At 48.9% G+C, this 25,956-nt stretch overlaps 1 protein-coding gene across 6 annotated transcripts in view; it reads right to left on the bottom strand.

Annotated features, from left to right (window-relative positions):
- Window positions 1–20,812: 20,812 nt before the first annotated feature.
- The window catches only part of DHX38 (DEAH-box helicase 38), a 1,013,803-nt gene continuing 1,008,659 nt past the window's right edge, over window positions 20,813–25,956 (bottom strand). For all 6 annotated transcript variants that reach the window (XM_085638518.1, XM_085638522.1, XM_085638519.1 and 3 more), the window contains exon 27: window positions 20,813–22,063. In XM_085638518.1, the coding sequence (XP_085494644.1) occupies window positions 21,979–22,063 (85 nt within the window). In that variant the 3' untranslated portion in view covers window positions 20,813–21,978. The remainder of the gene's footprint in view (window positions 22,064–25,956) is intronic.

Here is a 25,956-nt window from a genome sequence, read left to right as displayed (position 1 = left end):
TCCCATGAGGCACAGGGTCAGACTGATTTGTATATGGCCATGTCTGAACTGGGGTGGCGGAATGAACTAAAGAATGATAATGGATTAAACCCAGATCAGTTGACTGAGGGTGAGTGCTTGCAATGTTCAACACTCCGTCCATCCTCCCCTTTGGTTTTGCTTTGCTGCCATATATACCAGAACTCATGGTATCCCGTCATTAGCATTAATACCAGATGTATTAAGACAAATACAAAAAGAATACGGAGCAGAACCTGCTCTGAATTTAGGGATGAAATTACTTGGTAATTCTGCCCAGGTATCAGCTATAATATTAGGATATATTAAAGGGGAGGCAGCATCAGTGGCTATCCGCCAACGCCTAAGGGAGTTCAGTCCTTTACAGCAGGAGCACAAACTACCTAAAATAATTGAAACTGCATATGTAGAATTAGGCAGGGACAGTTTGGGTAGTAAGGCATTAAAACCACAACTGATGGGTAGTCCCGAGAAGGAGACCTTTAAGCAGACACCTGCTTCATCAAAAAAAGTGGGACAATAACAAAAAACAAAACGTTAAAGAAAACAGATCTCAATCCAGAGGTAGATCTCCTCCACAGGAGCCCTCCAAAAGGAGGTATATAACCTTAGGAATAGGGACAATATTAGGAAACCTGACAGGTATCAGGATACTGATACCAATTCCACCTGTTCCTTTCACGGTTCAACGAAAAACTCTGAGAGGGAAGGACAGTCAGACAAACAAGAAGAGCGTACAAAGTCCAGAGACAAGCAGCACGCTCAAGAATATACTTCCGAAAAAGAAGATAAACCAAAACAAAAGCCTCAGTTCAAAAAGAAGAAGGTTGCAGGTCTAAAGATCAGACATGCCCAGAATTCTGAGGACTCGACTACTGAACGGGGAATAGGCTCTGACGATGCTAGACAGTGCGGCAGAAGTAACAATAGCTCGCCAGAACCTGATGGAATTTCTGGTTACAGCAGACTGGAATGATTATATCACAGTAGAAACACCGGATGCTAGGGTAAGAGTCCCGCATAAGTTACATGAAATAACACTCCAAATAGAGCGGGACAAATGCAGGACAGTTAGAGGTCTCTTTTGGGAGAACCTAACGTTTTGCTATGACATTTTTGTTACCTGAACAAGAATGGCTGCCAGCATTCATCATGGACTGCCCTAGAGGAGAAATGGTAATTTTACCAGCATTCTCAGACCATATCCCCAAATATCTAAAATATGGGCGGGAGTGGGCGGTAGCACAAGCCCCTGCATTATACAAAAACCATGTTGGATGGGATCAGGATTCAAACCACCACATAATTCCATTAAAAAATACGCCAACTGCACAAAGGCAGTATCCAATAAAGCAAAAAGCTGAAAAACAGGTCAGGGAGGTCTTAGATCAGCTTGAATACCATGGAGGTGAATGAAACTTGCACCTCTCAAATGAATAACCCTTTGTTTCCCATATCAAAAACTGATAATTCATATTGTTTAGGTTTAGATTACAGACATTTAAACACTTGCACTAAAACATTTGCAGTTCAAAATGCACACAGTGCCACACTAATGAATAACAATGTGCGGAAAAAATACAAAACAACAATAGATATCTCTAATGAATTTTTCTGCCAAAATATAGCGCCTGAAAGCAGGTATTTAACAGCATTCTCCGCGCTAGGCTCTCAGAGACAATTATGTAGACTCCCCCAGGGATATAAGAACAGCCCGGGGTTATTTACAGCCAGAGTAACTGAATTACTTCAAAATTTGCATGAAGAGGCACTGTTCTATGTGGATGATATTCATCTAACAGATGATGACCTAGAGGAACACTTGAACAGAGTAAATACCTTAATTTTGAGATTTGCCTCTGAGGGTTACAAATTCACATTTAAATAAAAATCAAAGACAGCCCACCTCAATGTCTTTTTTTCTGTGATATGAGCTTTCAAGTAAAGGTAAAAGCCTAGCAGCTAACTTTTTAGAAAAGTGTGCACTACTCCAACCCCCAAAAACATTTTAAAAAATTATAATCAATCCTGGGATTCCTGAACTTTGGCAGAACATATATTAAGCAGAAAGGGTAAAACCTTTCTACGGTTTAAAAAAACCTGACTTTTCAGTTAAACAATGGACATAGGAACACACTGATATCCTTTGTTCTCTACAAGCTGATATGATAACTTCAAAACACTTACAGACACGCGTAAACTTACGCAACCTGGTGATCTGTATAGTTGCAGGTCAATCAGGCTTACACCTACCTAACATATAGTGAAGGTGAGACATTACCAATAGCATATATTTAACCTATTTTATTTATGTAAATAATGTGTATACTTGGAAATGTATTGCTTTTATGATATTTTTTATATCGAATAAAGCTTATACCACCACTATAAATCACATTTGTACACAAATGCTGAGATACGCTTTGCATGAACTGAAAAAATTCTAACAGTACAGACTGCTGTAGTAAGAGAAAGAGCCCTGGCTCAAGGAAAGCGTATAATTATCGATACCCCAGTTCCAGCCCTAGAAGCTGCGAAACAGGCAAGCGTTCCCAACGCTAAAGCCTTACATCCAAAATGGATACAATGGGCCAATTCTCTCACTGCGACAGATGTAGAATACAGGTACGACCCAAGTCTAAAGACACAAGCATTTCTGCAATATGAACAAGAATATCCTCTACCAAATTAAATAATGCCTCTAGATCAGTATGAATATATAATTTACGCTGATGGTTTTACTCAACCGGCCATAGGGAGTAAACAACAATACAGCACCCAAGTGCTATAGTTAAAGGACACATTCAGGATGCAAAGTTTCGTCCGATTTGTACAAAAACGCAATCTCTAGGGGACTGCACGGCATAGCTGGCAGTATTAGAAGCACTATTACTGGCACTGGTAAATACGGATCGAGAATTCCCCACACTAAACTTGTGCGATTCCTTTTACTGTGTACAGTCATACAATGAATATTTACATAATTGGGGACAGAATGGGTCTAAAGATGCAAAAGGTGGGATAATAAAGCACAAAACACTATGGGAACAGTTAGTGGAGTTGAAAAACAAACTACCAAGGGCTCACGTGATACATAAACCGAGTCATCAACATGATGGAGCTCACGTTGAAGGGAATTCATTGGCTGACGAAGCCGCAAAGGGGGCTGTACGCACGGCTTCCGTAGCTGCAACCACTCCTTCAAAATCGAGAATAGACGTGAGATAATGGTTGCGATTATTGCAACACGCAATAACTCGGCGGTACCAAAAAGATTTCCACTCAAGTACTCCTGCAAGTTAGATGCAAACAATGTCCCATTTGCTTAAATTCCTGGAGTGGGGGATAGAGTAATACCAAATATGGATCGCAGTTTAGGATTAATTCTGGCAGCAAACAAGGGTATAGGCTCTGCACATGCAGGAGTTACAGCAACTGTTCCTCTACTAAACCAGTGCTACTGGTGGCCTTGATTAACAAAGCTAACTTAGGACTATGTCTTGAAATGCGACATCTGCCAGCAGATGAAAGGCTCCACTGTAACACGTCCAGTAACCGCTCGTGTGTGTTTATTTGGACCACTGTGGACCCTTACAATCTGAAGGGGCTTACAAGTATATCATGGTTGCAGTGGATTCCTGCTCGAGATTCCTATGGGTGTGGCCCCAGAACTCGGCTGACACTCGAACTGTTATAAAAGATTTGCAAGTCTTTATGGGAGCATACGCAATTGGCAAATGACATTCTGACCATGGCCCCGCATTTAGCTCTACGGCTTACAAGGAAGCTATGGGAAGTTTAGGTGTAGCACTGCGGTACTCCTCTCTGTACCATCCCGAGTGAAATTCGGTTGTGGAGAGGAATAAATGGGACTTAAAGCAGTCTTTAACAGCTAGAGTATTAGGCTCGGCTGGAAGTTGGGTGAAACATCGGTATGGAGTTCAAAGGGTGTTAAATAACCAGCCAAGAAACTCTCTAGGGGGTGTCACTCCTTATGAAGTCCTATTTGGGACGAGAATGTGGGTACCTGATCTTGATTGTGAAGGCACAGTAGCGGATGAAAAACCTTTTGACATCCATAAACGTTTGGCTGTTTTACAGGACCTAAATGAATCCAGGGCACTAAAAAGTAAGATCCAGGTGAAAAGAACCGCCACTGGGAAAGTCAAGTCTGTCACGGCAAGACCTGTATGGATCCCTAAAGTCGGGGACCTGGTCAGAGAAAGAATAGCGGATAAAAAATAATTTGGGCCATCATACAAGAAAGCCTGTACCTGTCCTGGCAGTTGAAGGAACAAGAACAGTACTTCTGCCACCCCTTGCAGGTAAAAAGGAGAAGAGATATGTCTCAATTGACTTATTCAAACCACACTATGTGGCCAATACTGAATAGTAGGCCACGTGGACTCTGGAGTAACAGACTCCCTCCTCTTGCAACTATAGAAGAAGTTCAAACAGAAAGACTCATAACGTTTGAAGAGTCACCTGCATGGAATGATGGACAATGCAACAATGCGATAGAACTCATTCCTCTTGAAACTGAAGTTCAAAATCAGAACTCAAATGAAAGACAAGTTTCTATTCGACCAAACACAGATATCTACGTCAACATGCCACAACTAGAGCAAGCTACAGTTTCCACAAAACCTGTGGAATTACCGAAAATTGATCAAACTGCATCTGGCTATTTCACTGACTTTGATACCTTTTCATTGGATCCAAGTTAAACTGAAACAATGCCAGTCCAAAGAACTTGCCAACAACGAATTAAAGATTTTCTGAAGTTTCTTAAAAAGACTTACCTGGTGTCACCTTGGGTGGAACTCTGGGTAACTACTGGGATACTTTTCTGGATAGGCTTAGAGACTGTCTTTAGTATGCTTATAAATGGAACTCATCTCCGAGAAAGCTCTGCAGCACAAAAAGTGAATGTGATTCTGAAACCACATCTATCATCACATCGTGAAAAAAGAGACCTATCATCAGTGAACATTACAGAAGTTCCTATACCTGACGGTATAGTGTGGGACAAGGTTGATTATGATATATTTGGGCGACTGAACTTTTAAAAATACCACGTTTATTTAAAATTTCATTGAGTGATATTACCTCGAGTACATTTTCCGATGATTGGGATTATGAAACTGTAAATAATATGTTATCTGATTTAGAAAAATCTGCTGCTTTTTCTAATAATGAAATGTTGGAAGACACAGACTTTGAAACAATGTATTGCTATCAACATTATGGAAATCATTTTCTGCATAAATCTGCTAATCCCAGAAATGTTTTCACATACCACCAAATGGGAACATTGCCCAACACCGCCGAAAAGCAGTTCAAAAACATTTGCACAAAAGTTTCCATATTTTTCAGGGTTTAACTCGTCAGACCCAGCCTCAAATTTTACTGGGTTTTGCCAACATCAGCACAGAAAAATATGTTGAGAAACACCAAACAGATTTACTCTGCTTCCTTTATTGCCCAGTTGTCTGAACAAGGTTTCGACTTCGGTAAAGACACCATAGACTTAAAATCTATCTGAGGTACTAGAGAGTGGCAGGTCCAGGGAACAGAGGCACTATTTAGAGCATGCCTTATTCCTCAGCAAATAATGTTTTTGAATGAAACGGTGCAACAAACGACCTGTCTTGGACTAGCCAAAAACAGATTTAAATACACCTCGGATGCCTACACCATCACACACTGAGGGTAACATAACATCACAGGAGGGGATTAACCCTAGATGAGATCATGCAAAACAATAGATCAGACCCCGATTGGAAGGGATGGCTGATTTGGCCCACAGACACCAATAGCTGTCAGAAAGGTTGATGGTTACAACCAAAGGGTTTAGTATTAACAGACCAGATCCACGCTATGTACAGAGACAACACCCAGGGGTAGTGACATCATACAGTGTTGGGAAGTTATGCCTTGATTGGCTAAAGACCAATAACACTTACACAGGTGAAACAACATTTATCCTTACTTACAGAGGATGTGGACCTACGGGATTTTTTATTAGGTCCTAGGAAGCCACGTCAAAAACATTTCTATTATGCCTTCTATAATGAGAATTGGAAAATATCACAAGAGACCGCGGAAATATTAAGAGAAATAGATCTTATAAACCTAGAGAAAGCTCTAGCAGTGATCGACAATGGGTTAACGACACTAACATCCAGGATTTATTCACTGGGCAGCATTGTATCTTCTGCTATTGATGTACTAGAAGAGTTTTTGTCCATATTACAACACGGGCTGGACGCTGCAATCTTTGCACGCAGGATATGTGCCTTGGCGTTTCATAAACAGCACATCTCGGTTTTCTTTGTACAATCTGACAGAAAAACAGATAGAAATGGCACAAAGGGGGGAAAGTATACAATGCTACGTATTGAAAAACTGGACAGATTAGCATTTACAGTGGCAGAGTCACCTTCCACAGAATGGCTAATCCACGGCCACATAACTTTTCCGGACACAACTTTTCATTTCCAATATTGCCTTCAACAAATGCAGGCAGGCAGATATGAAGAAATGGGTAGGGAATTCATCAAAGAATCTTGGGAATTACCGTACAGATTTCGATGCCGGAGTGGGGAAAAAGAAGTGTTTCTAAGAGGTACAAACTGCGAGAATACTTTAAGTGGATCACTCATATGCCAGGATATAATGCATCATAGGGCCTATAACGGTTCAGTAGCAAACTTATCCTGCCACTTAAGGCATGCCCCAGCTGCCGTGATCACTCCAGTGTTCAGGCTACTTTCGAATGGGAGTTACTTGATGCTGAACAATCAAGGATTCTGTGGGATGCTTCCGGGCATCACATATCTGATAACCTTGAGCTCCAGGGTTACTTGCTGTATGCAAGTATTGTTTACAACACATACAGTCAGGGAGGCGCTGTTATGGCCTTCGCTAAATGTTTCATTAATACGGATTGATGCTTTGAGCAGAATGAAAGCCATGCTTTTATAGAAATCCGTGCCCTTAACCTCGGCTCGAGAGATTTTTGATCTTCAATTAACAAGGTCTTCGGCAGAGATACAGGCACTCATAAGTACAAACTGCCCCTTCCATTTCGCAGAAATGGTAAATCAAATCTTTAAAATGTCTGATATGACAGGCATCGTCCACCCATTTAAGACCGTAGGTTCTGGACTATTAAGCACCTTTCAGACGGTACTCTGTGTTATACCAAACTTTATACACTTTGTATTTGGAAGCATATTTGGAGGGCTGCCGCTGATCCTGTTTCTAAAAGCATTTTTCTGCTACGCAATGGACGTCCCAGTCACCAATGAGATGGAAGCAGTACTCCTGTAGCGAAAATACCGTGATCGCATGGTACAACATCTAGGCACACCTTGCATAAGAGAACTTGGTCCATCTTGGTTCTGGTCATTTAGACCAGTCTTGATGGACTGCATCTTACCTGTCCTCCGATGCCTGTTTTGCGGAATATACGTGTTGGATCTCTGTCTGACACGCCCATCATGTGCGCAACCGGACATTGATGCTTTAACAGACCAGATAACGGCCCATGTTCTGCAATGTCCCCAGCGTATTCCGATGTTGATGGCGGCATTCCTAGAGCCACCACATGTAGTATCAGCTCCTGTTGGTATGGACATCGGCTCCTCCTCTGACACCCAGGCCTTGGACAGCGCACAGGCTGCCCCAACATCTGTTGTGGACAGTACAAAAGATCATATGTGCTCAACTGACATAATCTGCGAGGTGTTACAGGGACAGTCGTGTGCGGAGGCAGGCAACGAGAATGTAGTGTCTACCAGCCAGGACACAAACATTTGACTCATTTTGCCCGTCGTGTGCAGGGAGAAATTCGAACTTTTTATCTTGAGAAGCAAACTGAAACTAGGAACTACATAACAAAATTGACATTCTTTTGAGCATGCATGGCTTTCAAATGCTTATAGTAGTTCAAACTACGGACACTTTAGGGCTATGACTTGAGTGACAATTACCTTTTTGGATTTTTAAAGATTTTCTTATAGAACTTTTTAAACATTGTTTTTAGCACAACAAAACACTAATGTTTTAACTATTTGCTTACCAGTATCTAGTCAGCCTAGTAGTAAGGTTAGAATTTAACTATGTCGCCCATTCAGAAGAGGAGTGGGTGTTACATTCCATATAGGTACCATAATATAGGTCCTGGTAACTTCATTACCCTTCACCTATATTCTTCCCTACATTCCACTTGTCGCGGTTTACAGGGACTCACCTTTTACCTAGATTCGACACTGCATTCAGAACACGGTTTTCTCTAGTTTGAGACCTCATTCATTATGCATGAGGATTCTTGGAAGCACAGCAGGGCGACCATCTCCTGTATAATATCTATGTATAAAGTTCATGCTCGACATCATCCTTAGGCTGACACTGTAGTACAGCGAGGTAGGACCCCTGGGGAGATCTATGGGTATATATACATCACATCTTGCTACGATGAGGTAGAGGAGACCAAGACATCCCGGCCGACACACTGACCAGAGACGCTGAGGTTCCTGTATGCAGACACTCCAGCTCGCAGTGGTCTAACATCCCTTGCGGGGTGTCCAACTCAAGACCAGGACGGGGTCCCACAGTCTCTCACTTCCGGCAATGGGGTTGGCTAAATCCTAGAGGGATTCTTGGCTTAACACCTATACACATGCTAGGTACATATAGGTACATCTAGTTAGGAAGGCATCGTAGGAGTACGCATCTTTTTATCATGTGTTTTATATACTCGTGTGTATTCATGACTATTGTAAGATGGTAAAACTATACCATCCAATCTGAAAGAAACACGTTAGTTAGATTCCTCACCTTAGAATATCCCCAGGCGTCAGACTGGATCCGGAAGATTTTTCGTCAGCAATACCCCTTGCGCGTCGCTAGGCGTCGTCTGCGGCTCCGCGTCCATCGTCGGCGTCGTGCGCCGGAATGACGTCGTCGGAGTACTTAGACGCCGCCCTCGCGCGCTGACGTCAGTTCTTCTTTTTTCCGCGCCAGTAAGCGCAGATCCGGGAGAGCTACCCCTTTAGTCAATTTTTGACTAACTTTTTGATCCTGTCTATCGACACCGGTGCCGGTAGGATGCCTGGGTTTAAAGCCTGTACGGACTGTAGCCGATTGATGTCGGTTACGGACCATCACCGCCGGTGCCTGTACTGTTTGGGCCTCGACCACGACGCGGAGTCGTGCTCGGACTGTAAGGCCCTGACCTCGAAGGCTAGACGGGAGCGGTCCCGTAAGCTTCTCGAGATTCGCCACTCGGCTCCGCGCGCCTCTCGATCCCGGTCCAGGAGGAGGTCCAAGGATCGGTCGCGGAGCCGCAGCCGACGTCACCATCGGTCGTCGGGATCAAAGTCTTCGGGTAAGTCGAAGCATTCCAAGAAGTCCAAGAGACGACATCGCTCTTCGGACTCCCCTCGCCGGTCGCGCGACTCGGTCGAGGGTCAGGGTGGTTCCACCCCCGCGGCTCCGGCGGAGCCGCAGGCGCCGCGTCCGTCCCCGTACCCTCCGGTCCCTGGGACTAACGTGATGCCGGCGGAAGTCAGTGCCTTCCTCTCGGCCATGAGGAACCTGGCTCCGCCGTCGGCGCCCGATGGTGCGCCTTCGGGCCCCGCGGACCCGACTGGGCTGCCTTGCCAGCCGGCGGCTCCGGCGCCGTTGACGGCTCCGGCCTCGACGCCGCAAGCGCCCGAGGGACCCGCTCTCGAGTCCCCGTCGACGCCGGTCAACCTTGTCACTCCTCCACCGGCGTCGACTCCGGTTCCACCCCCGACGTCGACTCCGCTCGACGCCGTGCCCCAGTTTAGTCCCGGCGCCGGTCCGGCGTCGATGGACGCCGAGATCGACGCCGCTAGAGACACATTTTGTCTACCGCCCGGCTCCGTTACTTTCTCCTCTACACCAGGAGTCGGATGATGGGGACTACTGGGAGGGATCCGAGGATCCTATGGCCCATCAGGCCCAACTGTCCCAGGACTGGGCAGATGAACTGGGGGAGGCCAGTGGTCTGGATACCTCGCCAGACACTGGATTCATCTCTCCTCCGACTGTGGCTTCGGAGGAGGGTGCTGCTTTCTCCGTGGTGCTGCGCAAGGCAGCCGCAGCCCTTGGGCTCGAGCTACCTGCCGTGGCTGTGAGGACGAACGTCCTCACTGAGGTGCTTCAGTCTGCAGCAAGCTCCACTGAGCCTCTGCTGCCGTTCAATGAAGCCCTCACTGACGTTCTCCAGGGCACCTGGTCCAAGCCCTCCACAGTTCCTCCTGTGGACAGGAACGTTGCCAGGCGCCACCGCCCTGCTCCGGGCGACCCCAGTTTTCTGTCCCAACACCCTACCCCTGAGAGCCTGGTTATCCAGGCCTCCACCTCCCAATCCTCTTTCCCGACCGCCCCGCCGGACCGGGATTCCAAGAGACTGGAGCAGTTTGGCAAGAAACTGTTCTCATCCCTTAGTTTGGGCCTGCGGTCTTTGAACACCGCTTGTCTCTTGGACCGTTATTCCCACTCTCTGTGGGATGCGGTGGAGGACGCGCTGCCCCTGTGTCCGGAGGAGGTCCGGACACGACTTACCCAGGCTCTGGCCGATGGGAGGGATGCCGCGCGACATGCCATACGTTGTGGGCTTGACACCACGGACTCGCTGGGTAGGGCCATTTCCACCACTGTGGCGCTTCGACGTCACGCCTGGCTGCGGTCCACGTCGTTTTCCGGCGATGTCCAGAGCACTCTCATGGACATGCCGTTTGATGGCACTCGCCTGTTTGGCGAGAAGGCGGACAGTGCGCTGAACCGCTTTAAGGACTCCCGGGCTACGGCCAAGTCCTTGGGCCTCTCGGCCCCGCGGTCGCAATCTTCCGCTTTTCGCCCCTTTCGTGGCCAAGGAAGGGGTGCCTCCTCACGTGCGCCTAGCCACCAGCCGCAGAACCAACCTGCGCGCGATCGCGGACGTGGTTTCCGCCGAGGCGGATCTGGAGGACGACGAGGTCAGCCCACATCCACCCCGGCAGCATCCACCTCAAAGCCTTCCTAGTCCGAGCTTTCAGGCCCATTCCACGCCAGTGGGCGGCAGAGTTCGCCATCACCTGCTCCACTGGCGGTCCATCACATCGGACAGGTGGGTGCTGCAAATCGTCCGAAGGGGCTACTCCCTCCCCTTCGAGACGACCCCTCCAGCCATGTCACCGCAGCACCACCGTATCTCGGGGGATCACTTGCATCTTCTCCACGAGGAGGTTTCCGCCCTCTTGGCCAAGGGGGCCGTCGAGCGCGTTCCGAGCCCAGAAGTAGGTCGTGGTTGTTATTCCCACTACTTTCTGGTTCCCAAGAAGGGCAAAGGGGGCCTCCGCCCTATCTTGGACCTTCGGAACGTCAATGCCTTCCTCCGGAAGGAAAGGTTCAAGATGTTGACTTTGGCTCAGGTTCTAGCTGCCCTAGATCCCGGAGACTGGATGGTAGCGTTGGACTTGCAGGACACTTATTTCCACATCCCCGTCCTGCCGGCCCACCGGCGTTACCTGCGGTTCACGGTGGGCCAAGAGCACTTTCAGTTTACCGTGCTCCCCTTCGGCCTCACCAGTGCCCCTCGGGTGTTCACGAAAGTGATGGCGGTGGTCGCAGCTCATCTGCGCAGATCAGGGGTTCCAGTCTTCCCCTATCTCGACGACTGGTTGTTGAAGGCGGGCTCGCCCCAGACAGTCGTCTCCCACCTCCAGACTACGGCGGATCTCCTGCATTTGCTGGGGTTTTCCATCAACGTGCCGAAGTCACACCTGAGTCCCTCTCAGAAGCTCCTCTTCATCGGAGCGGTTCTCGATTCGGCGCAGTTCCGGGTCTATCCACCGGAACAGCGGGTCCGGGATATACAGGCCCCGATTCCCATCTTTCGGCCTCTATCCTGGGTTTCGGTCAGGCTAGTGTTGCGGCTTCTGGGGCTGATGGCCTCCTGCATCCTACTAGTGCATCACGCCAGGCGGCGCATGCGGGCTCTGCAGTGGGGCCTGAAGTTTCAGTGGGCTCAGCATCACGGCAACCTGTCCGACCATGTCTTGATCTCGGAGGGCACTGCACGGCAGTTGCAGTGGTGGCTCACGGACCGCGATTGGGTCATGGGCAGGAGCCTCTCCCTTCCCCAACCGGAGCATGTCGTAGTGACGGATGCGTCCCTCCTGGGATGGGGTGGCCATATGGGAGAGGCGGAGATCAGAGGCCTCTGGTCTCCGGTGGAGTCTCGTCTCCACATCAACCTGTTGGAGTTGAGGGCGATCCGACTTGCACTGAAAGCCTTTCTTCCCTCTGTCAGGGGCAGTGTCGTGCAGGTGTTCACGGACAACACCACCGCCATGTGGTATTGCAACAAACAGGGCGGGGTGGGGTCGTGGACCCTTTGTCAGGAGGCTCTGCGCCTCTGGACGTGGCTGGAACACCAGGGCGTCACCCTAGTGGTTCAACATCTGGCGGGCTCTCTGAACGCCAGAGCGGACGAACTCAGCCGCCGGTGCATGATGGATCACGAATGGCGTCTGAACTCCGAAGTGGCGCAAGGTCTCTTTCAGCAGTGGGGAGAGCCTTGGTTAGATCTATTCGCCACCGAAGAGAACTCGCAATGTCAGCAGTTCTGCGCGTTGGAATTTCCAAGGCGGCACTCGCTCAGCGACGCTTTTCGTCACGAGTGGAGTTGCGGTCTGTTGTACGCCTTTCCGCCTATACCACTTCTGCCCAGAGTGCTGAAGAAGATCAGGCACGACCGGGCCCAAGTCATCTTGGTGGCTCCGGATTGGGCACGAAGATACTGGTATCCCGAGCTACTCAGTATGTTGACCGATCCCCCGATACGTCTGCCCCTTCGGGAGGATCTTCTGTCGCAGCAGCAGGGGACGGTCCTCCACCCGAACCTGTCCAGCCTCCACCTCCATGCGTGGAGATTGAGCAACGGCAGTTGATGCCATTCGACTTGCCTCCTGAAGTCTGTGATATCATTCTGGCAGCCAGGCGTCCCTCCACAAAGACGGTATACGCCTGCCGGTGGAACAAATTTGTGGCATGGTGCACAGCAAAGGCTGTGGATCCCCTTTCCGCCCCTCTTTCTGAGGTTCTCCTCTTTCTTCTTTCTCTGGCCCGGCAGGGCTCTGCCCTGGGCACCCTGAAAGGTTATCTTGCTGCCATCTCTGCCTTCTTGCGGCTTCCTGATCAGCCTTCTCTTTTCAAGTCCCCTGTGGTTACACGCTTTCTAAAAGGCATTACTCACACGTTCCCTCCTGTCCCTTTTGTAATGCCTCAGTGGGACTTGAATCTGGTCTTGACATTCCTGATGTGCGCTCCCTTCGAGCCTCTTCACAATTGTCCTTTTCGTCTTCTGACTCTTAAGACTGCTTTTCTGGTAGCCATCACCTCGGCTAGACGGGTGAGTGAGCTCCAGGCTTTATCTTCAAAGCCTCCTTTTCTGTCTGTTCATCCGGACAAGGTTGTCCTTCGGCCTCGTCCCTCCTTTCTTCCGAAAGTGGTGACTCCATTTCATCTTGGGCAGTCTGTCACCTTGCCCACCTTCTTTCCGCCTCCGCATCCTTCCAAAGAGGAAGAGAGGCTCCACCGTCTGGACCCAAAACGTGCGCTCTCCTTTTATTTGGACCGCACAAAGCAGTTCCGGGTGGACGACCAACTTTTCGTTGGATACGTGGGTGCTAAGAAGGGGAAAGCTGTGCACAAACGGACCATCTCTCGGTGGGTCGTTTTGTGCATCAAAATTTGTTACTCTTTGGCAAAAAAGGACCCTCCTGTTGGGCTGCGCGCCCATTCTACTCGGGCCACAGCGGCTACTACTGCCTTGGGACGGGGAGTCCCTTTGCAGGACATCTGTCAGGCGGCGACGTGGGCTTCGCTACACACGTTTGCCAGGCATTATTGCCTTGACAGCCAAGTCCGGAGGGATGGCTTCTTTGGCCGTTCTGTCCTCCAGGACTTTCTGGTGTGATCTTGGTTCGCAGACCCACCACCGGGGATGGTATTGCTTGGGTATCTATTCTAAGGTGAGGAATCTAACTAACGTGTTTCTTTCAGATGAACAAGTTACTTACCTTCGGTAACGATGTATCTGTAAGAAACATTAGTTAGTTAGATTCCTCACCGACCCACCCATCCTCCCTGTTCTGCGAACTGACATCTAGGGTTAAGGTTATCCTTTTCAGGCCCTTAGATTTTATTTTTGCACCAGTGTCGGTCTTTGCATGGCTCTGCGTTCCTGGCGCGGAAGGCTATGTACAAGAACTGACGTCAGCGCGCGAGGGCGGCGTCTAAGTACTCCGATGACGTCATTCCGGCGCACGACGCCGACGACGGACGCGGAGCCGCAGACGACGCCTAGCGACGCGCAAGGGGTATTGCTGACGAAAAATCTTCCGGATCCAGTCTGACGCCTGGGGATATTCTAAGGTGAGGAATCTAACTAACTAATGTTTCTTACAGATACATCGTTACCGAAGGTAAGTAACTTGTTCTTTACCTTCATAGTACTGCTAATCATTTATATCTTATACTGTCTAACGGTTGTTGCAGCTCATCTATTTTACACTAGAATAACAACTGTTGAATAAATACTTATTGAAAACACCCAGCCTGTTTATTCTGTGTATCTCTCTAAGACAGACTAAGTAAGCACGAGTATCTGAGCAAAAAGTAGTATATTGTTTCCACGGTCCTGAGGGATCAGGGTTGTCATGTTCGATGGTTGTCAAGAACTATTATCTCCTTGGTAAGAGGAGATTCTAGTGGCACTGTGAGCTAGTTGGTATAAGAAGCCAACATACCCGGTGGTGGTGTCCGGAATCAGTCAGACACCAATTCTGCGGTGTATGTTGTCTAAACACGCAGATGCTGTATACCTTTATAGGAGCTACACGACATCTTCAACCGTTTGGGCACTTTGGAATTCGTTCGACTTCGCTTTGGGAACCAAGACTGCATCTGGAAGACTCCTGCTGCTCCTGGTCTTGTCGTCCTGTCAGTCTTCTGTGTCGTCTGTGTCTGTGCTCTATACAGCTTCTTCTCCAGGCCTATGGGCATCAAAGACACCAGAAGGAATCTCCCTTGGAGTGAAGGAGTCACTCCCCTGCATCTGCAGGCACCGCAGCGAAGCTGACCGGTCTGCTGCTCCTGCGCTCCCATGGATTCCGAAAGGTTCGGCAACACAGGTGGTGGTTCTGCAACTCCCTCAAGGCATGCACTGTCTTCTTCCAAAGTTTCAGACCAGTATCTCACGTCGGAACAGCACCCCAGTGCACTGCATCGACTTGTCGTCCCCAAGACTTGTTGACGCTCTTCTCCAGAGATCTTCAGGCTCCAAGAAGCTCCAGCCTCTCTTGTTACCAAGATCTTTGTCCTCACCGCATTCTCTGCACCATGGGCCTAAATCATTGGTGAGCTGCTAGAGGTCCTCTTGCTACTCCTGTGCCTTCAGCCTGTGGGTCCGCTTGAGGGTCTTCTTTGGCTCTAGTGGGCTCCCCTATTTACACGGGCCTGCTCGGACTCTCCTGCACTTGGTGAGTCCCTTGGACCTTGCTGGTCCCGACACTGCACTTTTTTCGTCTGCCATGTTAGTTGCCACTGCCAAGGCTTGTTGGTGCTCCTGGCGGACACAGACACCCCTGCCTCTTGACATCCGACGTGGGACAGCTCATGAACAGCTTCTGGTCTTCCACAGCCTCACCTGGTCCGCACAGCTGCAGAGCCAAGGAAACCGTCAACTCTCCAGCATCAGTAGACATTCGTCTTCAGTGCCTAATGGTCATTCCTGAGTGGCACAGACTCTGTCCCCCCCTGCTTGCAGGTACCTTTCTTCCTGGATCCACCCTAACTTCACTGTGTGGTTCTTTTTCGTTTAATCTACACTATATGATTTGTACTGGTAAAACAAGCTGCTTCACACTCCCTCTGGATTAAGCCTGATGGTTGCTCTCCACAGCTACCACTTAGAGAGCTTTCTAAGGTTGTCCAAGACCATTAAAATCTCCGCAAGTGTTATCTGGATTAGTGCAAAGTGCTCCACTTAAATAAGAGTGCGCCATATACTAAGCCAGCCTCCTACACACAGGCAACCCATACTTTCTTTTCCAGCACCGCACTCCAGAGAGACTCATGGTGCATGCTTCAGCCTACATGGTTAATACAAATGCATGCCCTACCACTCCCTTTGACAGGGGTTTGATGAGGATTGAGCCCTTTGAAAAAAAGAGTCTTTTCATCCCGACATTTGTCCCTTTGCTCAGTGATTGGCAGCAATTTTTTAAACTGCTATTCTCATGCCTTGAGGGACAGATGCTCAAGTCTTGCCTTTGGTTCCAGACAAAGCTCATACCATCCTCTCTCAGACCATGCAGGATGGTTGTGATGCAGCCAAGTTCTCTGTGGACTGCATAACACAGACTTCTTGGTTGAGGCATAGGCATCAGTGTGGCCGTTTGCAGGCACGCCTGGAAGTGGTCTACTAGATTTTCAGGTGACATGCAGGCCAGTCTTATGGACATGCCATTCAAAAGTTCCCGCCTTTTTGTACCATCACTTTTGTTTAATAAAAAGAGAATTAAAAAAAAAAAAGTTCCCGTCTTTTTGAGGTGAAAGCAGACTATGTCCTGGGGTGTTTTAAAGATAGCAGGACCATGGCGCGCTCTTTAGGCCTTTCAACGCCTCCACGTCAGCCCCACCAAAACGTTTACGCCCTCCATGGCTATGATAGCACCTTTCAATATCACCAGCCGATCCAGCCAGTTTAACAATCTTCTCCCTTTGTGGATGCAGGAACAATAGAACACATGGACAACAGGGACAGCGCTACCGCCGCCCCAAGCATCTTCTATGTGGCTTTGACTGAATTCAGCCACTGTTGGGAGGCAGGTTCCAACATTTTCTGACAATAACTTTAGACAAGGGGGTCCCGCAAATTGTTCAGCTGAGTTAAACTTTACTATTCCACTATACCCTGGTGCCAATTCCTCCACCCACAGACTGGCTGACCAAGGATCAGTTGCCCTGTTGCAGCAGCAAGTGCAGGACAAAAAAGCCATAGAGAGGGTGCTGACAACATGATTGTCATTCCTGTTACTTCTTGGTTTTGAAGGACGGAGGCTTCCACGTGGCAATGTCTCCCTGGGGAAGAGCAAATTTAAGATGGTCACCTTGGCCCAGGTTTTTTCTGCTCTTGACTCTGGAGACTGGATGGTAGTGCTGGATGTTTATTTCCACATTCCCGTCCTGCAAGCCCGCAGGCGCTACCTGCGTTTCACAGTGAGCCAGTAACACTTTCAGTTTGTAGTGCTCCTTTTTGTCTCTCCAGCGCCCCTCCGGTGTTCATGAAAGTGATGGCGGCGGTTGCAGCACATCTTCAGAGGTAATGGGTACCAGTCTTCACCTACCTCGACAGTTGACTGTTGAATGCAGGCATGCCCCAGGCAGACGTCTCCTACCTCAGGTTTATGGCAAATCTCTTGACATTGCTGGGGTTCTCTATCAAAGTCCAAATTCATACCTACTTTGCAGATGTTCCCTTTCATCAGAGCCACTGTGGACATGTTGCAGTTTCCTGCCTGTCCCCCAGATCGGCGAGTTGACATTCAGGCCATGATACCACTGTTTTTGCCTTGGTCCTGGATCTCAGTGAGGAAGATTCTGACGCTGCTGGGACTGATGGCATCCTAGTGGCCAAGCAAGCCCAATGAAATATGCAGGCATTGCAGGGGGATCTGAAGCCCCAGTTGTCACAAAAGATCTGCAGTGGTGGATTCCGGACCACGATTGGGCCAACGGCAGACCCCTCTCCTAACCGCAACCAGAGCTCACAGTGGTGACCAATGCAGGGCCTCTGGTTTGGGGAGGCCATCTTTGAGAGGTGGAGATCAGAGGCTTCTGGTCTTCGGCGAAGGCCAGGTCCATCTCAGCCTCCTGGAGTTGTGGGCCACCTGCTTGTCATTGAAAGCTTTCCTGCCATCCGTCATAGATACGCTGATGCAGGTGGTCACGGACAACACCACCCCATATGGTACTGCAACAAGCAGGGTGGGGTCATGGACTCTGTACCAGGAGGCTATGCATCTCTAGACTTGGCTAGACCACCAAGGAATTTTTCTGGTGACCCACCACCTTCTGAGTTCCTAGAACATCAGAACAGATGAATTAAGCCATCAATGTCCTGTGGATCACGAATGGCATTCACACCCAGAGGTGATGGAGTCTTTTTTAGGAATGGGGAGAAAGAAAGTGCAATGTCAGCATTTTTGTGCGCTAGCATTTCCAAAGTGTGTCTTGCTCAGAGACTCGTTCTATGCAGAGTGGAGCTCGGGACTCTTGTATGCCTTTCCACTAAAACCTCTGCTGTCTAGAGTTCTGAAGAAGATCAAGACCGACCTGTCCCAAGTCATCCTAGTGTTACAACAAACAAATGATGGACGGAATGCTGACAATGCATACATTCTCCCCCAGTCAAGAGATCTGGGTTAAATCCATCGTTCTTTTGCCCACTACACCACCCCAGTTTAGACATGGCCATATGCAAATCAGTCTTGACCCTGTGCCTCATGGGAACAGTCCAGCCCGAACTGCCAAGCCATGTCTTCCCTGGACCGGAATCAAGCATCCTAGGACCGGTTTCTGGCTATCAGCCGTCATCAGCCAGGATAGCTTGACTCCAGTGGCGTAGTGAGCACGGGTCCCACGTCTGGGAATACCCATCCCACTTAGGGCGAAAAGCGTTACATAAAACAAATGATGGACGGAATGCTGACAATGCAGACATTCTCTCCCAGTCAAGAGATCTGGGTTAGTTATTAGGTAAGTCCCACAAGCGCAAGAAAAGTATGAAGTCGAAGAAGTCTTCGAACTCGCCCCATCCATCAACGTCATCTGACGAGACGAGGGAGCATCATCATTCGAGACCGGACTCCACGCTTTAGCCTAGGCCGGCTCTGCCCCTCCTCGAGTTTCTGGAAGCTGGGGAGACCCCCACCCAACTCCGTGAGTTTTATGAGGCCATGGACCTTATTTTTGGGTTCGGGAAGGGTCCCCAATAGCTCTCTGTCGGTGTCGCCGCCCCTGGCTCCTGTCGGGCCCCTTGGATACATAGATGGATCCGGACCGGCGCCAGTCGTACCACTTCGACCTTCCCCGGTCCCAATGGCGACCCTCCCGGAGGCAGCGGCACCGACCCCATTCTCAACTCCGACCCTGGAGCTGAAGGGGAGTGGTCAGATGCAGACTCCTGCGCCGACTAGAGCCATGCCTTCCAGGCCGGAGCCTGAGCCCTATTTTATGGGATGGGACTCGGGAAGGATTGGGAGGGGGGTCGCTGGATCCCGAAGTATATGAGCCCTTAGTCCCCAACATGGACTGGTGTGAGGAATTGGTGGATGCCTGTGGACTGAAGGGAAGTAATTTGTTATTTAATACTTTTATATAACGACTTGTGTAAGATCTTCCTTCTACAACCTTTTAATATAAATTAGAAAATGCAGCGTCCTCTACAACTTTACCCTTGGTCATGTATTACTATTTGGATGCACTGTTCCAGACCAGGATTGGTCATTAAAGCTTAAAAAATGTCCTTGTGAGGACATTCAGGATAGAACTTTTGACAGGTTTCTCCATGTATATCGTTACATTACTATGAGACTAATGTCAAGCTACAAGGGAACATTATCCTTGAGAAAGTAATGGCCTGGTCTTTACAATATTTTGGGTAGGTTACCATTGTCCATTTGCAGAGTCGTCACAAAGTGCCTTTCAGCACCTTGTGGGATCAGCCTACCAATGTTCCCTGCAGCTCCCTTTGTAGGTACATAACATAATTAAGAAACTGAAAGTATGGTACATGAGTACGTTTAGTACTACCAAGGATAACAGTGCTTCCAAAGACATTCATGTCGACACTGCCCTCTGGGTAAAATGAGTGCTTCACAGTATCTCAACATCCTAATAGAAACAAAGTCACAGGAATCCCGTGTGAAAAAGAATGTGTGGTTTGGATCAATATTTTACGTGAAATTTTTACATATACTAACTACAGTTTACTAGCCACACGATGTAACGAAGAGCATCATGGTAAATACCAAACAAATGATATGGCACGTAAGAGGCAAAAAAAGAATATGGCCAATGGTAAGTAGAACAACATCTATACATCATACCAACTTCTCCCTACGGGTCCTTTACGATCAGAATGAAGGCACATACCTGTGGTGGGGGCGTGCAAAATCCCACAGAGGTGCAACTGCATCATCTAAATTCATGTATGTATAAGGGTCAGTAACACAAAAAAAAACAGACCTGCAAGCCACAAAAACATTTTTGCAACCAAATGCATTCATCTTTGCTAAAGGGCTGCTGAGTGAGGGGAGTCATGGGACGAGCATTTCCAACACACAATTCTCAAATGAAACTGTGAGAGAAGGTATTTGTCAGCACATGCACATAACTGTAGTGCCAACTAAAAGCATATCATTCAATTTTTTCTCTAATAGGTAGCTGGCTAGAACCCAGCCAGCAGGAGCTTGGTTTATTTAAAAGGGAGACAAAGCTAGGCCTAGCCCAATAAGCCTGTGAGATAGACCATGTTAAACTGGGCAGCTAGCGTGAGATGGCAATAAGAGATGCTCCAAGGTTTCTGTTTGAGCCCATCACAAAAACATAATTATATCGGTTGTAAGTCGGACAGAATAAGCATTTAAACCAAAAGATTGTATCCTGAGATGATGTTGAAAGTCAAAAATGAGACAGCAGAGAACCAGAGTCTGACAAATATCACCTTTTTATACATGCCTTACTCAGGTTCCAGGACAAAAAGCTTTCAAATTCAATAAAGTCTTTAAAAACAATAAAATTAATTTTGCTTCCAACTGAGTAGGGCAAAGAAAGAACTTATATTACACAGTTATACCAACCCAGCAAGAATCTGCATTTACATATATGAGTTGAGAATACAAAACACATTGGGCACAGCCCTTGCCACAGGGCACACACATTCACAAAGAAAACAAATGGTCTTCAATGCAAGGCTGCAAGACACCTATTATCCATATTCACAAATGAATTCACGTCTTCAGCTCCATCTCAGGAGCAAAACTCAGACCAGCACATCCCAGTGCTCTGTCTCTGGCTAGGCTACAGAGTGACACAGACATATTCCGAATCTCTCATTCCAGGATCTGCTGATGAAAGACTTGACACTCTATTTCTCTCACACTGGGACCCAGGAATGGAAGACTACAGATCCCAGGATCTACATCCACAAGGAGGGTAGAGTTAAGACTTTCCTATTCTAGTACCTGAGCCTAGCAGATTTGATTTCTACATCCCTTGACCTGAGACTAAAATGCTGGCACAACTTGGAAGAGTGGTTGTTTTCTGAGCCTGGGCAGCTCGCTCTTAACTCTTGTGAGTTTATGGCTGAGATGTCTACATTGTAATCCAATTCTCTCTGATGCGTCTTGTGGACAGTTTGCAGATTCTTGTTTTTTTTGTAATACATTCAACTGACATTCAGCCACCCCATCCCTCATCATACTTTCAGCAATACCTTCATGGAACAGCTTCTCTCGGATGACAAGCTAAAAACAGCAAAATTATGTCCATCGATTCACCATGGTAAGCAGAAAGTACCACCTTTGCCTGGCAAGATGGACACACAGGATTACCACCAGAATTCCTTGTGTGGAATGTTAAGGAAATTGCAGACAAAAAGTCATCAGGACCTCGTTGGCTCCAATGAAACAACTGCAAGAGTTGTAGGAAAAATCCTAATGCGGTGTCCTCTTGTACTTGGTCACGGTGTCTCCCCAGTGTACACGCATGTCTCTAAAGAGGGCTTCCCATATAAAGTGCTAAGATTCCCACAGTGTCACAGCAGCAGGAAGGAGAGAATCTCACATTGAGCACCTGCAGCGAAAATCAGCGTGTTTACAGACCAAACCGGGCAGGAGTACGACGTGGTGTCATGGGCTCTCCTTGGTCCTTGCGCCCAGGGGTGTAGATCTTCACTGCCCTACAGTGGGAGAAATATAGTGAACAATTAGCAAGACACAGTCCTCTGGTTTTCCTAATGCATGTCAGGGAGAGAGTGTTATAAGAGTGTGTGACACAGAATGTATGCATGTTGCATCAGTGTATGTGAGAGAGAGTGATTTCCTTTAAGATCAAACTATCGTATTTTATTTGCAGAGTTTTATATAGCGCTGGCTAGACCCAGAGGTATCAGAGCGCTTTACATGAGGATCAGCGAGTTACAGGTTACAAAAATTACATCAGTTACAAGACAAATCTAGGCATAGGAGGAAAAACATGAGATTACACCATAATATAAGTTATTAGCGAGTAGCATAGCCAAGGCGCACGTCTGTATAGGGAATGGAGGTAGAGGGGGAAAAGCAACCAGGGGAAAGGAATGCAGATTGAGGCAGGCCGACTGGGAGGGGGAAAATAACTTAAGGGGGAACTAATCAGACAAAGAATTCAAAAGTGAAGGATAGGCAAAACCGTGAAAAACTGTGAAAAACAATGTTCGATGTCCGGCTGGGTAGGTGACGGCGGAGGGGGTGAACCAGAGCCAAACTCCTCTATAGCTGCTTAGGACAGCTCCACTGGGCATCGGCCAAGGGTACTCTGGCTCCGCGGTAAGTACAAACAGTTTTAGTTTCAGCCCGTGGGGCATCGTCATAGCTCAATCTAAGGCATTAGTCCCGGTGTTACTGGGAGGCGCTGTCTGCCTCGTCCTCCAGCTCCCCCCAGGTCGGAGCACGAAGGGAGAGACCACTGGCGACGTCAAAGGAAAGAGGTTCCCTAGCAGTGGATGTAATGGAAATGTCTCTCGTTTAGAATGCAGAGGGACAGTGCGCGGACGCTGCCAATGACTACGAAGAGGTGCAGCTACAAGGCATTAAGGACACAGGAGTTAGATGGGACGCTGGATTAGTTGCATGGGATCCAGCTGACACAATGCATCAAATGCTGATTGGAAAGGTCTCAACATGTGTTGGGCGCCATCTTGTCGGCAGCGCACTTGGCTGCCTCAACAAACGCGGACCAAAGTGCGCAACTGACCACAGTCCACACAATCCCAGGTGAGCAAAGGTGTCCAAGGAGAGGGTAGACTCCGGGGGAAGAGAGCCAAAAAGGCAATCCCTGGCCAGAGCTCCTCACCTGTCAGCCATCTTTGTATGCTGTGCCCATCACAGATGCAGTGCCCATCACACATCAGACGAGTGATCCTGCTGAATATATCCAAGTATAGGAAAATTTGTGTGGTACACTTACATGGTGGAAGGCTATGAATTGTAAAAGGCAGCCGCCTCGCTAGAGCACCAGCGCAGGGGATGACACCACCCCAGCCAGGCACCTCCCTCTCCCTGGGCTATGCGTGGGTGTCACTAGGTTGTGGGGCCGGCGGCTAGGGGCCAGTCTGTTTAGTGCCGCACGTGGAACTCCCCAGTGCTGTTGTGATAGTGAGAGTCAGTCGCAGTCAGCCCTGTGGTGCCACCTGCTTTTGTGCCAGCCGGATCCTTACCCTTTGGGGGCTGCTAGAGTGCTCTGGAAGGGGGGGCACACTCCACCGGCTCCGCTCACTGCCGCGAACCCCTCCGGAGCCGTGCGGGCAGTCGTCGGTATGCGGGCATCACCCGGTCATCACAACTCAGGGGTTCAGTTGGCCACCATCTTGCAGCCTCCCCAGCCAGTCACCCATCGAAGCTCACAACGGCCCCAGCAGGAACTGCCGACGCCCCTAGATGCCCGCAGCCGGCTCCGCTCACCCTCCGCAGCCACTGCTATGGATTTGGAAGAAGCAAGAAACAATGGATTTGGGGCAGGTAATCCCCCAGGAACTGCTAAATCAAAGACCGGTGCGGCGGAGCTCGGCATCTTGAAGGGAGTCACTAGACAAGATACATTGAAAATCTGATAGAGACTTCTAGCTGCATATTCCTTATCTTTGAATTTCCAGAGCATCACACTGTGCACAGTCGGGTCGCTCCATTCGAATCCGCATGGCATTGTCAGCGCAGGATAGGATGCCATGTCACCAGTATAGGTGCCAACCAGGCACGTGGACGTCAGTTCTTTTCTTTCCACGCCACTTAGCGCTGATCCGGAGAAGAGCTGCCCGTTTTGTCGAAGATTTTTCCTTGTGTGTCGAGAGATATCCTCTAGAAAGGTAGGGTTTAAGCCGTGTGGCGCCAGTCACTGCACAATGTCAGTTACAGACCCGCATCCTGTGTGCTTATGGTGTCTCGAGTGCGACCATGACTCCAAGTCATGCTCGGACTGCCGGGTTATGGCGCTGAAGACTTTGAGGGAGCGGTTGCTGAAGTTGTTCGTAGCCCGGCTCCTAGGAGGCCTTGGTTGCGATCGAGGAAGAGAAGGTCGCAGTACTGCTCCAGGAGTCCAAAGTCTTCTTCATCAACCTCGAGGCCCTCAGGACACTCGGGGGAAGAAGTACAAAACGGAGAAGAAGTCAATACGGACTTTGACTTCACCTCGTCCGTTGAGGATTGATGAGATGAGTGAGGAACATTGGCGTTCCAGGCACAGTTCTGCGGAGCCATTGCCAGGTCCGATTCCACGCCTTCCCCCATTTCCCGAAGCCAGAGCAACCCCAATTCAAATAAGAGAGTTTTACAAGGCCATGCGCTGAATATTTGAGCAGGCCGACTCTGCCGGATTGCCTCCAGGCCTCATGGGGTCAAAGGAGGCCCCATCAGGCTCAGCGCCCGACAGCTCCGGCCTTGGCTCCGATTGGGTTTCATGTATCCGATCCTGGATCCGGATTACGCAGGTCATGCCAACGCAACCTTCCCCGGTGCCGTACTTGAAGTCGATGCTCCCGGCGAAAGCCAAATTCTGATTCCCAACGACTCAGGACACCAATTCAGACCCAACGGAGTTCAGGCGCTCTAGGTTGTAGCCTGAACATTTTGAGGAGGTTACTGGCATGGGAGATGGGTGGGAGGGGTCACTGGCTCCTATAGAACACCAGTGAGACACTCCTGGTGAGAAATTAGACTGGTATGAGGAGCTTGCGGAAGCCAGTAGACTGGACACCTCTCCAGATACTGATATGCTCTCTCCACCTACTGTGGCTACAGAGGAGCGAGCCGCTTATGCTATGGTGGTGAAGAGGGCAGCAGAGGTCCTTGGCCTGGAGCTGCCTTTGGTGCAGGTCAAGACTATTCTCTTGACCAAAGTGCTTCAGCCTGGGGCTTTCTCATCAGAACCCTTTTTGCCCTTCAATGAAGCACTGACGGATGTCCTAGGCATCTGGTCCAAGACAAGCACAGATGCTTCTGTGAACAAGGCAATAGCACGCCGCCATCGCCCTACCCCGGGTGACCCGTTTCCTCAGTCAACATCCTAACCTTGAGAGCTCGGTAGTCCATGCCTCAACATTCCACGGCATGTTCCCTTCCACTCCACCGGACAGGGAGTCCAAGAGGCTGCACGCACTTGGGAAGAAGAGGTTTTCTGCCGCAAGCCTAGCATTGCGGTTGATGTACACTGCATGCCTTTTGGGACGTTTTTTGCATACCTTATGTGAAACAGTTGCGTAAGTGCTGACGCAGGTCCCGCAGGAGGCCCGGGGAGTGCTCTTACAAGCAGTAAGAGATGGGAGTGAGGCAGCACAGTTCACCATTAGGTGTGGTCTGGATATGACTGACTGGCTGGACAGAGCGGTTTCATCGACGGTGGCCTTACGGCACCATGCCTGGCTGAGAACATCTGGCTTTTCGGGGGATGTCCAGGCCAACCTCATGGACATGCCCTTCAATGGTACTCGTCTCTTCAGAGAGAAGGCAGACTCTGCGTTGGTGCGCTTAAAGGATTCGGGGGGGCTACGGCCAAGTCCTTGGGCCCCTCAGTGACACCTCGCTCCCAGTCTGCCTTTCG

The sequence above is a fragment of the Triturus cristatus genome, chromosome 12 (genome assembly GCF_964204655.1).
Source record: "Triturus cristatus chromosome 12, aTriCri1.1, whole genome shotgun sequence".
In the NCBI taxonomy this organism is placed as follows: Eukaryota; Metazoa; Chordata; class Amphibia; order Caudata; family Salamandridae; genus Triturus; species Triturus cristatus.
The sequence above is the reverse complement of the archived record's forward strand: the minus strand, read 5'-3'. Positions and strand labels throughout refer to the sequence as shown.